The sequence below is a fragment of the Pollicipes pollicipes genome, unplaced genomic scaffold (assembly GCF_011947565.3).
Source record: "Pollicipes pollicipes isolate AB1234 unplaced genomic scaffold, Ppol_2.1 Scaffold_3447;HRSCAF=4054_pilon_pilon_pilon, whole genome shotgun sequence".
Taxonomy (NCBI): Eukaryota; Metazoa; Arthropoda; class Thecostraca; order Pollicipedomorpha; family Pollicipedidae; genus Pollicipes; species Pollicipes pollicipes.
Genome location: NW_023596297.1, coordinates 1167872 through 1183603, shown reverse-complemented (window position 1 = coordinate 1183603; position 15732 = coordinate 1167872). Strand labels below are relative to the sequence as shown.

At 54.9% G+C, this 15732-nt stretch overlaps 1 protein-coding gene across 1 annotated transcript in view; it reads left to right on the top strand.

Moving 5' to 3' along the window:
- The window catches only part of LOC119092053 (sodium bicarbonate transporter-like protein 11), a 64735-nt gene extending 49256 nt beyond the window's left edge, over window positions 1-15479 (top strand). The window contains 11 exon segments of the mRNA XM_037215013.1: window positions 5918-6031; window positions 7156-7253; window positions 7255-7363; window positions 7836-8025; window positions 9991-10097; window positions 11246-11411; window positions 11967-12042; window positions 12044-12141; window positions 13810-14005; window positions 14973-15142; window positions 15404-15479. Coding sequence (XP_037070908.1) covers window positions 5918-6031; window positions 7156-7253; window positions 7255-7363; window positions 7836-8025; window positions 9991-10097; window positions 11246-11411; window positions 11967-12042; window positions 12044-12141; window positions 13810-14005; window positions 14973-15142; window positions 15404-15467 — 1388 coding nt within the window. The 3' untranslated portion in view covers window positions 15468-15479.
- Window positions 15480-15732: the final 253 nt, after the last annotated feature.

Genomic DNA, 15732 nt, shown 5'->3' with positions numbered 1-15732 from the left:
TCCGGGATGGAGGGGCATCGATTCTGGACCGCAAGAGTGTCCTGTCGAGCGACAGGGGGTCCCACCAGGGCTGCAGGAGTGTTCTACCCGGGCCGCAGGAGTGTCCCGTCCGGGCCGCAGGAGTGACCTACCCGGGCCGCAGGAGTGTCCCGTCCGGGCCGCGAGAGTGTCCCGTCCGGGCCGCAGGAGTGTCCCGTCCGGGCCGTAGGAGTGTCCCGTCCAGGCCGCAGGAATGTCTGCGCGGACCACGGGGGTTGTCTTGTCCTGGGTGCAGGAGCGTTCCTACTCGTGCTACAGGAGTGCCCTGTCAAGGAGCGCAGGAGTGTGCCGTCCGGGCTGCAGGAGTTTCCTGCCCGGGACGCGAAAGTGTCCTGCTCAGACTACGGGAGTTTCCAGTTCTGGGTCCAGGAGCGTCCTTCTCGGGCTGCAGGAGTGTCATCTTTTAATTACAGAGGGTGTTCGGTCCAGACCTTAAGGTGTGACTTCCCGACGCACAGGAGTGCCTAGCCCGGACCGTAAGAGTGTCCCACTGGGACTGCAGGAGTGCCCAGCCTAGGCCGCAGGAGTGCCTGGCCCGGGCCGTAAGAGTGTCCTGCCGGGACTGCAGGAGTGCCTAGCCCTGGGCCGCAGGAGTGCCTGGCCCGGGCCTGTAAGAGTGTCCCGTCCGGGCCGTGTCCGAGCCGAGGACCTCAGGAGTGCCCTGCCTGGCCCGCGTCCGCACCGGGCCGACACGAGCCGTGGCCCCCGCCGGTGCTCGGCTCGCTCCACCATCGCGCCGGTGCGAGTTGACAGCCCGGTCGACAGTTGACAGTTGACAGTTGAGTTGACAGCTCGGCAAAATCGGTGTCATCGCCATCACCATTGCGATCAGGCACCAGCCGGCAATACCGCTCAGATTGGGAGAACCAATAGGCGCCGCCGCTCGACAGCGGCTGAGCTGTGGTGCGAGAGCTGAGTCCTCCAGCTGTACCATCTGGTGATCATTGGTGTCTGCTCACTTGTGACTGACAGTCACTGGTTTCTGCTAACTGTTGACTGGTTGTCACGGGTATCTACTCATCGTTCACTAGCGGTTGCCGATTTGTATGTGATCTGAATGGTTATCACTGGTTCCCACGCACTGTCGATTGGTTCTCGCTGGTTCCCAATCGCTGCTGACAGGTGACCACTGCTTCATGCTCACTTTGAGTGGTATTGTTTGGCCCTTGTTCACTGCTGACTGGTAATGACCGGCCGGATGGTTTGCGGCCACCTCCTGTGTGCCGCCCTAGCCCTGTGCCTCCCTAGATAAGCAAACCTCCGCAAACCAATGGTAATAGTTTTTTCTCACTTGGTTTGATAACGAGCGGTGTCTACTCCCTGTTGACAGGTGTTCTTGGTGCATTCTCTCTGCTGGTTGGTAATCGCTGATCCTTGCCAGCCGCCGACAGCCAATCACTGGCTTCCACTCACTGTTTCAGTCAATCACTGGTTCCTGCCAATGTTGACTGGTGATCACTGGTCATTTCTGTCTGCGACTGACACAGCCCTGCTCACGTCTGGATGGTTGTCGCACGGGGCTATTGGCAGCACAGGGGTTAGGCTGAGCGTCGGAGAACCAGAGGTTCGTGGTCCTATTCCCAGCGGCACCGCCCTCTCTGTCTGGCTGAGAGGCAGGCCACGTCCCATAGCCTCAGCAGCTGAATGCGTCGTAAAGCCGCCATGGCAACAACAGCTGGCTGTCGCGGGACGCTGTTCGCTGTTGTTTGGTCACCCCGGGTACGTACCCAGTGCTGATTGGTAATTCTGGCGTCTTCTCGTCCTCGCCACTTATTAAAAATCACCGGTTCCGACGCACTGCTGACAAGCAGGTGATCACTGCTCGCCACTCACTGCTCGCTAGCAGTTGCTAGTCCTGTTCCCAGCCAGTCGGTAACCAAGCTGTCCCAGTTACTGCTCGCTGGTGGATGCTAGTCCTGCTCCCAGCCAGTCGGTAACCAAGCTGCCCCAGTCACTGCCCACTGGCAGCTGCTGGTCCGGCTCCGAGCCAGTCGGTAACCACGCTGCCCCAGTCACTGCCCACTGGCAGCTGCTGGTCCCGCTTGCAGCCAAATGGTAACCAAGCTGCCCCCTGGCACTGCTCGCTAGCAGTTGCTGGTCCGGCTCCCTGCCGTCGGCAACCGTGCTGTCCCAATCACTCCCCACTGGCAGCTGCTGGTCCGGCTCCCAGCCAGTCGGTAGCCACACTGCCCCTGTCACTGCCCACTGGCAGCTGCTGGTCCGGCTCTCAGGCAGTCGGTAACCACGCTGCCCCTGTCACTGCTCGCTGTTAACCGCCGCTTGTGCGCTCCTCGACGATCGCTGGCTCGGCGCGCGTGGCACAGCCGTCCAGAATACAAATGGACCTGACCTAATTACGATTAGTCACCACACACGCCGCGGTTTTCAAGAGGAATTCTGCAGCGGCACATGGACGTTGGTCAGGACAGTGCCGGCGGAACCCCTTTGGAGACGGACGGCTGTCTTTTTGGCAACGGCCTATGCTTGACATCATGCGTTACCGAAGTTACGGGCTGCACTCTCTATCCCCATAGCCCATCCCGCTGCGGATACTTGCGTGTGCGGTTTGATGCCATTGAATTGCTTTCTTATAGGTCGATATTTCTCGGTCGTGTGGCCGCCCCAGCTTTTTATCGGGACTGGACCAAACGGATCCGGACAGCACTTCCATGGCCGACATGACCCTTGTCTGGAATATGAATGCTTTTGTTCTCACGAACTTCGCTCCAGTGCGTGCAGTTTGGCTACGTGTTCTACTGACCTGTCCTTTCTCACACCTCGCGGTTGTGAGCAGCACTTGCTAGACGCGAAATGATAAGTTAGGTCTATAAGTGTCTGGACTCACCCAGATCCCGTAACGATCTGCTTCGCAATGCAGGGCACGTTCTCACCCCGCAAAAAGGGCCCGAGAATGAAGCGAATAACTGTCAGAACTGGGCTATTTTAGCAAATCCGGGTAAGTCCCTCGCACCACATCGACATCGCCCGCACGTTTCCGTGAAAGCGCCAGAATTTCCGAGGTGCTCCGAGACGTAGTGGCAATCACGCGTTTTTACGGCACGCGGCAGTGCCATCTCGATTTAATCAGTAGTTCCCGTGTGAGTAAACGCAGGGCACAGCTGCCGTGCCTCTCAGGTCAACTTAATACCGTGCATATATGCATGCCGAGTGTGGGTCGGGGTTCCAGAAAGGTATAGTTTAGGAAGGGAAAGGTGAGGTAAAGTAAGGTAAGGTATGCACACACACACACACACACACACACACACACACACACACACACACACACACACACACAACACACACACACACACACACACACACCACACACACACACACACACACACACACACACACACACACACCACACACACACACACACACACCACACACACACACACACACACACACACACACACACACACACACACACACACACACACACACACACACCACACACACACACACACACACACCACACACACACACACACACACACCACACACACACACACACCACACACACACACACACACACACATATATATATATATATATATATATATATATATATATATATATATATATATATAGAGGTGCGTATCGATCTCCCCATGTGTATGTGTGTATTATATTATGTGGTACAATTCACGTGTTATTATGTTATTATACAGCTGTTATATAACCGTGTAAATGTTGCTTGTTACAAGCGACACGACAGGCCGAGCGAGACTCAATTAAACAATGGGCAGATGACCAGCCTGACGAGCCAGGATGATGGGATGGGCGGAGCTCGTCCCCCTTTTTAGAAATCACAGTTTTTGCCACCACTGATCGAATGTTCATGCAGTTTTCAACAGGAAGGGGCGCAATGTTTTGAACTTTTGCTATAGAAATCGGGATGCATTTGTGTGCAAGCCTTTTTGTCCAGCGAGCGTTTTATACGATATGGCAATATCACCAGGCTTTTACTCTCCTCATTTGATTCACGTGAAAATGGATCATTTTCAAATCGTGCGAGCGGTGAACAGAGTGAACTCATAAACCTTCAGCACGCACGTGTTTGAAGCTTGGTACAGATTTCTACGACTCGATGTCGCAGCGACAGAGACAAACAGATCCTGACGGAGGAAAAAGCTGACAGTCATCATTGGCAAAAGCGTGGATCAATGTGTGCAGACGATCCGTTCTTTCATGTGCCAACCACGAACTGCCCCCTTTGAGACCCTTTTAAGGATCTGTGCCAGTTCTCAGCAGTCGGAGGCGATGCAGGCGTTGAGAGCAACAACACTGTGTACGCGCGCAGACACCGGCGACAATTACGGATCCCGGAAGGGTCCGACGCCTGAGCTCGTCAGCAAGTACCCGGGAGTCGGTCAATGCTCTCTTTTCAAAACTGATCTCCCATATAAGGCGCTGGGCATAGACCCACAATCATCTGACCACGAAAAACGATGGAGGTGCGAGGAAATGCTTATTTTGAGAGACCTCCATCCAAAATATTGAATGTTTTGCGATGCTTGTGTCACAATTTCCCTAACCTTAACGGATTGCAAATTCATCGATGTCACCAATTAAAATTCCTAAGCCTCACCAGACCCATAGCCAGTCATCTTCAAAGTAGCGTTAAATTGGTGATAAGCGTGCGAATGATAAGTCACAAGACTTCAGCCTTTCGAATTATCATAAAAGTTAGTTTCCAGGGTATCGATGCAACCCATCCACGTCGGTTGCCGAAGGTGTCTGGCTCCATGAGTGTGCCTTTCTTGTCGCTATGTGCGTGACAACAACCGAGAACTCTCCCGTATGGCATTGTCTCACCCGCCCATCGCACACAAGGCGACTTACTGGCACCATTTACGTCAAACCATTTACGTCAAGCCAAAGCAGCAGGTCTTGCGCCGCATCAATGGGTCGGATCAACGTGATGCAAGACTCGGTGGGGTCAGAAATGCACGACCCGAAGCTTTGAATTATCGCCTAAGCACTATGACGGCAGGCAGAGCAGTCCGCCAGGGAGGCTTATTATCTGATGAATCTGGCTTTAAACTCCGTGTTCTTTGCAATCGCGGTATAGTTTGTATACGGTTTTCAATTTACCCTCCTCGTGGGGCCGTCGCACTGGCCATCGTTATGACCCGTCGGCATCTAAACAAGAACGGTGAAGCACCATACAGCTTTCCCACCTTGGAAGGTAGAACTGGTACAAGGCAGCACTAGAAGACAGCCGGTATTTCGCATCAAAACCCTCCTGTTTTACTCCGGCGTAGTGCTTACTCTCTCTCTCTCTCTCTCTCTCGTTTTTTCCACGGCGTAGGCTGGCACCGGGTTCGCCTTCCTGACGTCGTCATGAGCCGTCAGAGCTTCGGGCGGGTGCGGCAGCGTGAGGCACGTCAGGTTGCATGGCGTGGCCGTGCCCGGAACCTTCGGCTGCTTGTGGGGGTGGCAGCCGGCTGTCAGCGTCTCCAGGCGTCTGTTCGGAATGACCATCGTGTGTTCGCCCAGAGAGACGCCTCCTGCGGCTCGCGCACTTCGCCGTGCTTTTGAACGGCTTTTCCCGCGGCGCGGAGCTGTTCCGTGTCGTCACAACTCAACCCGCACCCGGGGCGGTCGCGCTCCATCCGCCGCGCACAATGCCCGGCTCGGCTGACGTACGTGCAGCTGTCCAGCGGCGGCGTCGGCACCTTCGGACAGGGGGCAATGGATGTGGCCCCAGTTCTAGCTGCGTCCCTGCCCCAGCTTTCAGGTCGGACAGGCTGCGTTCAGTGGGGCGCTGACGTCCAGGCTGTCTGTGACGTTGAACATGAGAACGCTGCGCGCCCTCCCCTTCCCCTCCCCCTCCAAGCATCGCTCCCGTGCCCATGGTTGCCGCGCGTCCACAGACGTGAAGAAGGTCATCATCGGCCAGACGCTGGGCGGCCTCTTCTTCTACGTGTTCGGCGGCCAGCCGCTGATGGTGCTGCTCACCACCGCGCCACTCGCCATCTACATCAAGAGTGAGTGACTCTAGAGAGGCGTGGCCGGGCGGTGGGAGCGGACCGGGTGACCTTGTCAGTGGCGCCGGCGAACACCGACAGCGAGAGGCTGTGTGGAACAGCGGCAAGCGTCGGCCAGTTCTGTGACGCGGCCGTGAAGGGTCACGGTTCCCAAGCGGATCGATGGTGCGGACGTGCGGTGCAGATTCGCGGTTGTTGTCAAGAGCCGGGCGCGGAACAGACGTGAAACGTTTTCAAGTTCTCGGAACGGATACAATCTTAGGCCTGTAATTTCTGGGCAGCACAATAGCGGCCATCGCTACAACGGGGCAACGCGCTTCAAAAAAGAAGCATCTGGAAAGGAGGCACTTGCCTCTTGTGAGCGGGACATGGCCAGTCAGAGGCGCGAGTGGACCGCCTCAGCCGTGGCGCCTGCTATCGGCGGCGGGGGCGCCGGCCCGGACGGCCCAGCCTCGCGATTGATGAACGCCAGATTTGTGTTAACCATTCTTCCCAGAAGATTATGCCGCGGAGTTGAAATTCAGGCTGCGATCGATATGTCGGCCGACTTCGGGGCGCTCGGGCGGTCCGCGCTGCGGTAGGGGGGGGGGGGGGGGGTGGGTAGGGGTGTTGTGCCTGTTGGTGCTTGCGTGGAGGAATGCGCCGCTGGTCTGAACTGAGTGCCCAACACTCAGCCGTCGGAAGAGAGCACTCTTCAAGCAGACACTCACCAGCGCCACTCAGCTGCCTGCAGTCACACGCGTTACGTGGCCGATCACCTGCGTGGCGTACTATGTTTGACTGATGATTAAGCACTGCGTGAACCGTCTCGTTTTACGCCAGTGCTAAATCGCTTGTGTCAGTGACCGGCAGCTGACGAGAAATTCTAGCATGCAAAGCAAAATCGTCCACGGCGTCGGATCACAGCTGACGCTCATTGTCATGGGCATCCATTGCCGAAGGTGACCCTGATGTGCTGTCGTGGTTGCGATGCGTGAAGTGAGCGTAACATGGTTTGAAAGATCTTGAAGAAGCTGCGCTAAGTTTCAAACACATCACAGTTTGACTCAAAGTATCGAGCTGCCCAGAACAAAGACGTAGCGTCATGAACCACCCAGTCCTCACCTCCGATAATTTTGTTTCAGTCATCAACACGATATGCACTGACTTCTCGATCGACTTCTTCTCCATGTACTGCGCTGTCGGGCTGTGGAGCTCGTTCTTCATCGTGCTGTACAGCGTTGCTCGACGTATCCCGGCTCATGCGATGGTCCACCCGCTCAACGGAGGAAATTTTCGCCATCTTCATCTCCATCGCCTTCTGCGTGGACGCCTCTCGAGACGTGCTGGTCGGTACGTCACTGTCGGGACGTGCTGGTCGGTACGTCACTGTCGGGACGTGCGACGGGTGCCTCTCTGCTCGATAGCGGCTGTTTAACAGCTGCTTGGACTAAGAGTTATATGAAGTGGCATTTATAGGGAGATGAATATCAAAGGAAAAAGCCAACGTAGTTTGAAGTGTTGGGCGACCAGCACGCCTAGATACTTAATGGATTTCTTCCATGTAAGCAAATTAAAATCCGCTAGATGCTGTTAGGAGCACCGCTCCCAGCCAGCTGAGTTGAATTAATGGTGCGGCGTCGAAGTTGCCAGCAAGAAACCAACCAAAAAGAAATAGTTTAAGAGGCAACAAGCTCATTTACTCTTCAGAAATTTATCAGGGTGTGAACAGGCTAGTGCCCGGCGGATGCCGTGAGCAGCGCGAATACTGGCCGCCTTAACAGAAAACGGGTTGCGGCATCTGAAATGTTCACGTGGTCTTTAGATTTTCGGAAGAATTACTGGTCTCCGGCGTGCACCGGCGCCATCCCGGACCACAACGTGACGTCAAACGGCACCGCCAACGACACAATGGCGGTGGTGCTGGACTGTCAGAGGGAGAAGAGCCTGCTGTTCCTGCTGCTCATGCTGGGAACACTCTGGGTGGGGGTGTCACTGTACAATTTCAACAAAACGTGAGTACATCAAGTATCGCTGTTCCATTCTTGTGCCCGTTTCTGCCTTTTTATTATAATCCTAAGGAGATTTTATTAAATCCCGATGAACGTTGATGGCTTGTTCCGGATTGCATACATGACGTGTTCCATTAGTGCTCATCTTAATATGTGCAACGACTGTGTCACCCATGTATGGAGGCAAAAAACGTGACAGAGCGAATCTTGGTATATCCTGTGCAGATGTGACGTCACGAAACTACCTGTAGCATGGGCAGGCCAGTACTCATATTGAGCCTCCACCTAAAAAGAGCATCCTTAACCTAAACGTATAAAGATTCCAATCGTTACTGTCTTGATCACACCTGTAACTGTTTTTATAACGCGGCAGGTCGATCGTGCACGCCATTTCCCTTGAGCACAGGCGAGCCAACCTTTCCGTAGGTAGATCTGAAAACAGAAGCATGTACTTACATAAACAAACGCAAGAATTCAGCACAACACGAGCATCTATAACAGCAAACAAACTATAGAGCCGTCTAACACGTCTGCATTACTGATGGCTTTTCTGCTGTTCGCCTCCGCTCGATCAGAACAAAGAGCACCTTTCAGTCATGACAGTCGTGGGTAAGTGAGGTCTGCTTCCAGTTATGACAGGGACTCCTCTTAGTTCAAAGCGGACCTTCTGGTGTCATGGCGATATCAGTAATGACGAGGTTCTCTTGCCGCACTGCGCACCTGGAACCATACAAGTGCTATGTAATGAAGGGTCGGAGTCTTCTTTTCGTCACGACAAGGAGCTCTCATCAAATGCTAGCTTTTCGCCATACAATATTGTTTGCTTGTTGGGATGTGGTCTCATTCATGTCAGATCCTTCCTCTGGAAATCAATGAGACATACTCTCAGCCAGAACAGCGTCCGTTGTGAGCGTCTTGAACAGACCAAGCATATTTACGGCTAAGATATCCTCTGTGCCAGTTTGGGATTTACACTTGGTCCTCGTGTGGGCCTTCTGGCGCGTCACAACCCTCAACCACTTAACGTCCGCACAAGAGCGGGGTCTCCCATCATTCACGATAGGGGCCTACTGCAGCACAGTCACTCTGGACACTATCCGATCCTTCCACAACTGGGGCCTTCCCCGATCATCACGTCAATACGTTGCTTTCCTTGCTGGGCCTCGGACCGCATCCGGAAACTTTTGCAGCACAATCACTCCCAACAATGCCCGATCCTTCCACAGCTGAAGCCTGCTCTCGATCATCACGACATTCCTTTGTCAGTTTTAGCCGGTCCTTCTGACCGCATCATTTCTCCTTACCGTGTATATCAGGCCTTCGACGTTCAAGGTTCTTCAAGGCAAGGTTTTCAAGGATACTCTTTCGATTTCGGGATAAGCAGTAGATGCACTTGCTCACGCTATCTTTTCAGGACAGGGTAGGTAACTTTCCACCCCGCCCTGCCGGTGGCGTAGACCATGGTCCTACGAGTTCAGGGATCAGGGTTGTCCTCGTTGACAAACGAGTTGAAAGATGGCTTAATTTGCACGTGATGTTTTCGGGACATGCATGCATTTTCTAGATGATATGAGCGATGCTCTATTAGGGCCCTCTGACTCGAGCGAGCTCCCCTCCCTTTTGTAATGCTGCGGTGTCAAGGGGCGGATTCGGCTGCGATTCTGAACCAATCCTACCTGGATCGCATGTCTTACCTCGACCGCGCTGCATAGCTAATTGTGGCTGTTTCGAAATGGAGCTACAATATTCTGGTAACATACTGCAGAAACAGTAGTACTTTTCCGGTACCCAGCGGTGCTGGCCTGCATTGAAACGTTGGAGACCAATATCAGCGCCGGCATCGAACGAACTTTGTCAGCCCGAGGACGCGTACCCGTGCGCCAATGCTGGTGCTGGTACCATGCTTTTACCAGGCTGTTTGAAAATATCGGATCGCTGCCGCTAAGCCGTTGTGTTACACTGTTGCAGGCCGTATCTGGAGGCGAGCAAGCGGGAGCTGCTGGCCGATTACTCCCTTCCCATCGCCGTCCTCGTGATGAGCTTCGTCGGCTCCTTCCTCTTCGCCGATGTCAATCGTGAGTTACCTGACCCCCTCCCCCCGAGGCGCGATAGACAAACGCAAGCGTGATGATCCGATCGCACTGGAAGCAAACGCATTATATGCCGCGAAAAAAGTGAAAAAGGTAGCGTTTCTTCCTTTAGTTCTGTCTAACCTTTTACTTTTAACTTCCTTTTACGGGAGGAAGAGGAAGTAATGATGCTTTATATCGCGTTAATAGTGCAAATTATTTGCCGATTAGGGTGTGCATTGGGCACTGTCTGAGACAGATCACCAAATCATCGTATGCTTACGAACTCAAAGTGAATGGATTTCTCTACGGCAATCACAAGCTGTCAGCTGTCGCAGCGATCAATGGTGGCTTCAGGCTCGAGTTGCCTTTTGCAGCCCGACAGGATTATTGCGCCGTGATTATTTTACCCATTTACTGAGTGCCGTGATTATGTCACTCAGTTACTGAGTGCCACGATTGTTCAACTCAGCTACCACGGGAGACAGGGTGCACGCTCAAAGATGGAAGAAGACAAACAAAACTGAACTGTTGCAAGCCTTGTCACCGGCTGTCATCATGGATCTCAAAGTCGGGCTAACAAAATTGATGCAATTGGCTGAAACCTTGCTGTGCATGCCTCATGTATCTAGTTTCGGCATTATAAGTTGGAAGTTCTGTGCATGCCTCATGTATCTAGTTTCGGCATGATGAGTTGGAAGTTCTTATGTTGAGGTCGCAATCTTCAAAATAATATGCGGTACTGGTTCAACAACGCTGATTGTATTCATGGTTCTCATCTGAGTGCCGCCACCGCCGGTACTGCGGTCAATACCGGTATAATGACGCAAAATCAGGAGCTAAAGGTTTCCCTTTCTTATAAAAAGTATTTAGTTTCTACTCAAACTGTTCAGCATATTGTTGTAACCAAACGTTTCGATGCTTTAAATGCAGGAGACCGGATGTGAAATTACACCCTTCAATTTTAAAAAGTATAAGCTTAAAGGCCGGTGCCGTGTTCCCGGGTTAGCTTTCATGAACGTGACACATTTCACAAGACACCACACATCGGCAACAGCATGCGCCAAAGAAGCCAGACGTCAGGGAGCCACACGCGCGGGGGGATGCCCTGGCGGACATGTCGTGTCATTGACCTCGGCGGATGACCACCTCAGTGGCCCCGTTCCGGTACAAGGACGAGCAGGCGCTGGGCCTGGTGGCCATGCAGAACATGAGTGTGGCGGCAGTGCTGGGTTCCGCCCTGCTCGGCTTCTGCCTCTCCCTGTTGTTCTTCATGGACCAGAACATCACCAGCGCCATGGTCAACAACCCCGGCAACAAGTGAGACCGAGCTGCGCTCGCCAGTGGTGGAACCCAAGCCCATGGAATCGTGGGGGTTTAAAGATTCTGCTTGCGCGGTCGGTCGGAGAGAGAAAGATGCCGTCTTCCGTTGGTTGGTACTGGCAAAGAACGCGCCGTTGATACAGAATCACCAAACAAGGGGCAAACCTGCATATTCTAAATCATTAAAACAAAACTGATGTTCCTGAGACGAAACCCAGTGCGCACTTTTTAACAATCTCATCTTATCTGACCGTCGCGGCATATTTATTTATTGTATTTTGAGACCTATCCAAACTCTTCACTTACCCTTTGCGATAGTACATTGATCTTTTCCCTTCCCATGAATGATCCAATTAAATCAGACACATATTGTGCCAGAATCTGTCAACATCTAAGTTCTCCGGAAATGTGCGAATCACCGACCGCATCGCGACATCCTGACATGCACGCACGCGCCTCACGCACGCGCCACACGCACGCGCTTCGGCACGAGAGCGTGTCGCGCCCAGTCGTCCCCCCAGCCGTCAGCGCCGTGACGGCCGACTTGTGCAGGCTGAAGAAGGGGCCGGCCTACCACCTGGACCTGATGGTGGTGGCGCTGCTGAACGCGCTGCTCTCGCTGCTCGGCCCTGCCATGGATGCACGCGGCCATCCCGCACTCGCCGCTGCACGTGCGCAGTATGGCCGACGTCGAGGAGCGGGTCGAGCAGGGCCACGTTTACGAGATGTGAGTGCTGCGGGTGGCGGTGGGCGCAGCTGAGCGGCGCAAGCGGGGCAACATCGTCAATGGTGTCGTGTCGCGTGATCGTAAGTTTTATTTTAAAATGAAACAAAACCAGAAAAGTCACCGCCGCTATTAACGCCTGCCAATGCGATGGTGTTCTCGAATTGGAAGGCGATAATCATGTCAAACGGAGCGAGTCACGCCGCGGCAACATATTGCAGTGCCCCCCTCTCTCTTCCTCTCTCCATCCCTCCCCTCTCTCTCTCTCTCTCTTTTCTCTCTCTCTCCCTCTGTCTCTCTCTCTCTCTCTCTCTCTCTCTCTCTCTCTCTCTCTCTCTCTCTCTGTCTCTCTCTCTCTCTCTCTCTCTCTCTCTCTCTCTCTCTCTCTCTCTCTCTCTCTCTCTCTCTCTCTCTCTCTCTCTCTCTCTCTCTCTCTCTCTCTCTCTCTCTCTCTCTCTCTCTCTCTCTCTCTCTCTCTCTCCCTCTTTTTCGCATTTGTCTGCTGCTGTCATCATCACCCCAGCAATCTCCTTTGGGGACCACAACAAGCCGATAATGGCACGCCTTGTCGGCGGCGATGACGTATGCCAGCCAGCGCCGCGTGCCGAATGCGCGCGCCGCCGGTGCAGAGAGGGGAGCGAGCTGTCACCCGATCCGTCAATGGCCTGCCACCTGCCCCCCCCCCCCCCTCCCCTCCCGGATCTGGCTGACTCCGGTCTCGGCTGCGATCGCAGTGGCGGCTGTGTGGCCCGCTGCGTGACGCGGGGGGGGGGGGGGGTTGATGGAAGGCTCGATGCGGCTCATGGATGGGTCTGGAAGGGCCACGAACCAGGCTGTTTGGGTGGCCAGTCTCAGCCGGATGAGCGCCTGTATTAATTTCGCCGTGTGTCGGCATGTTATCCTGGATCTGACGGCCACGGCCACTTTCGGCTGTTTCGGGTCATTTTGATGTCTCATCTTTCGTCTCCAAGCTTTCGGCATGGCGATTTACGGGAATTGACAGTTTTCCGAACGTGGCCTGTCTCAGAAACCCGTCTATTGATGTTCTGGTAGTGTCAATTTACGACTTATAACAGGCAATTCGTTACAAAGGTATTGCCGGGACGTTTGCGACGCAATTTATATCACTACCACGGTATCTATGTTTGATGCGCGTGCTACGCTGAGACCTCAGCCGACGCTGTGAGTTGCAGACACTTCTGTCGCTAGCGATTTTAATAGAAATGGTCACGTGATCTTCTACTGTCATGTCATGCCATCCCTTCCTCAAAGTCATGCTATCAAGCCGTCCCTTCCCCATCGTGGCATGAGGAAGGGATGACATGATGTAAGAACGTAAGAGGGGGGGGGGGGCCTGGAGTGCCCCGCTGACTGTTCATGTGACTAGTCCGTTGTTCATGCCGACATCATGACAAACACGCTTTCAGTGATGTCGACGCATCAGTGTTTGATATATATGAGACCTCGCCCTGTTTTGTCTTGTTTATCGTCTGGTATGAAAATATTGCTTGCTGCCCGCCTATATAATCAGAATATTTATCAACGCGACATCTTTATTTGATGCTCATTAGTGTTTAATACGCTCAGGACTAAGAGAGGAGCTGAGAGCTTGGTCGGGTTCCGTCGCCGCTCTGCTCTCCCTTCCCAACTGAGGTTGCCGGCGTGCTTCAGCATCGTCAAAGTGCGGGAGACGCGCGTGACGGGCATCCTGTCGCACCTGCTGATCGGCCTGTCGGTGCTGCTGCTGCCCTACCCGCTGACCTACATCCCGCCGCCCGTGCTCAACGGCCTCTTCCTCTACATGGCCATCACGGCTCTTAACGGCAACCAGATGTTCGAACGCATCACGCTCTTCTTCATGGAGCAGGTGAGATGACCGGCGGTGGGATGATGGCGCTGAGCGCTGAGCCTCGCACTGCCGACGGTGAGCCGTCGTGAACGACCAGAACTGCTTGACATCCCGTATGTCAGCTTGACAATAATGTCGGCATGGTGTTGTGTCAGGTCAGCAGATGATCGCGATTTGTCAGAGTGTAGCTGTCAAGTGCAGCCAACGTTCCTGTCAAATGACCTGTCACTGAGTACGGGTCTTACCCGGATTTGATTAAACCAACTCCAGCCATTCCATCGCCATCCGGGAGCATTGCGTCCAATCGACCAGCGTCTTACAATTCCACTGAAAGGCACCGTCTGCCAGAAATAAAGCCCTTTCACTCTCTGAAATGAAGCCGTGGTGAAGCCGTAGTGACGCAGGAGGGAAGCACCCGCTGAATACGCCAAGTGTCAGAGCCGATTTCCTATGTGCTACGTTTGGGTCTGCGGGCACCTGTTTTGCCCGTTGTACAGGGAACGCAATGCCACGAGGAAATAGACTGAAAAAGATGCTGACGTCCATTCACGAACCTCCTCACTAGCGCCGCCTGGCGGGTCCGGTTCCATTTAGGGTGAGAGGTGGGGGAACTTGAGCTCTTCTGGCCAGTCACGACGATTTCAGAGCTTTGAGATGAAGGGAAGCGATCTGGGAGACCTCCGCTGAGGAGAGCCACGACACTCACACCCTCTTCGGGGCATGTGCGGGCGCCCTGGCGACGCTCCCGCCAGGGGGCGCTTAGCCCCGCTCACGGCTGATGCAAGCGGCTTGTCCTGGATAAACGGGGCGTTGTAGGGATACAGGGAGAAACGAGAATGAGGAAAAAGGGCGAATGACCAGTGTGAGGTCCCAATGTTATGTCTCTTCTCGCATCGCCTGGTGGGTGCGAAGCCTTTATCGGCACTCGGCCGGTCCTGGACACTCAGCACTGTCGGCACTCACCAGCGTCATCGCGGCCCGACAGGTGGCATACCCGCCGAACCACTACATCCGGCGCGTGCCGCAGCGCAAGATCCACACGTTCACGGCGTGCCAGATTCTGCAGCTGGGCATCCTGTGCGTGTTCGGCTTCTCGCCATGGTCCTACATGAAGACCACCTTCCCGGTGCTGCTTCTCCTGCTGCTGCCCATACGGTGAGCGGCGAAGGGCAGGCGGCGAGCTCGTGGCAGCAAAGTGGAGATCGGGGCTGGGGGTCTGTGCGGCCGGCAGGTAGTCCGGTGGGTTGAGGCTAGTGGGCGTTTCCTAGGCCGTCACAAGGCTGGCTCAGTAGGCAGTCGTGAAGCAACCGCTCACGCAAAGAGCCGCTCATCTATTTGTTCGTCTGTTGTGTCCTCACGTCGTAGCTTGGCCCGCGCGCGCCGTTAACAGCGCGCGCACGCGCCGTCCCGCCGCAGGCACCGGCTGATCCCGCTGTTGATCGAGGAGAGGTACCTGACCGCGATGGACATGGAGCACTAGCCGGTCTCGGTCGCGCCGGCCCAGCGACTTCCGCGGCCGCCGCGGCGCCCGGGCCGGGCCCAGGTCGGGGCCCCGAGCCGGGCCCCGGCCGAGGTCCGGCAGGGGCGCCAGCTCACGCGGATCGGCACCGCCCCGCGGCCGGCCCCGGCCGGCTGCGGCGGCACCAGCTCAATGGCTTGGCGGGCGGCGGGGGTGGGTGGGTGGCGGCCCCACCCCGGTGATTCCCGGCTGCTCCCACTGGCGGGCCGCGCGTTGTTACTGGCGG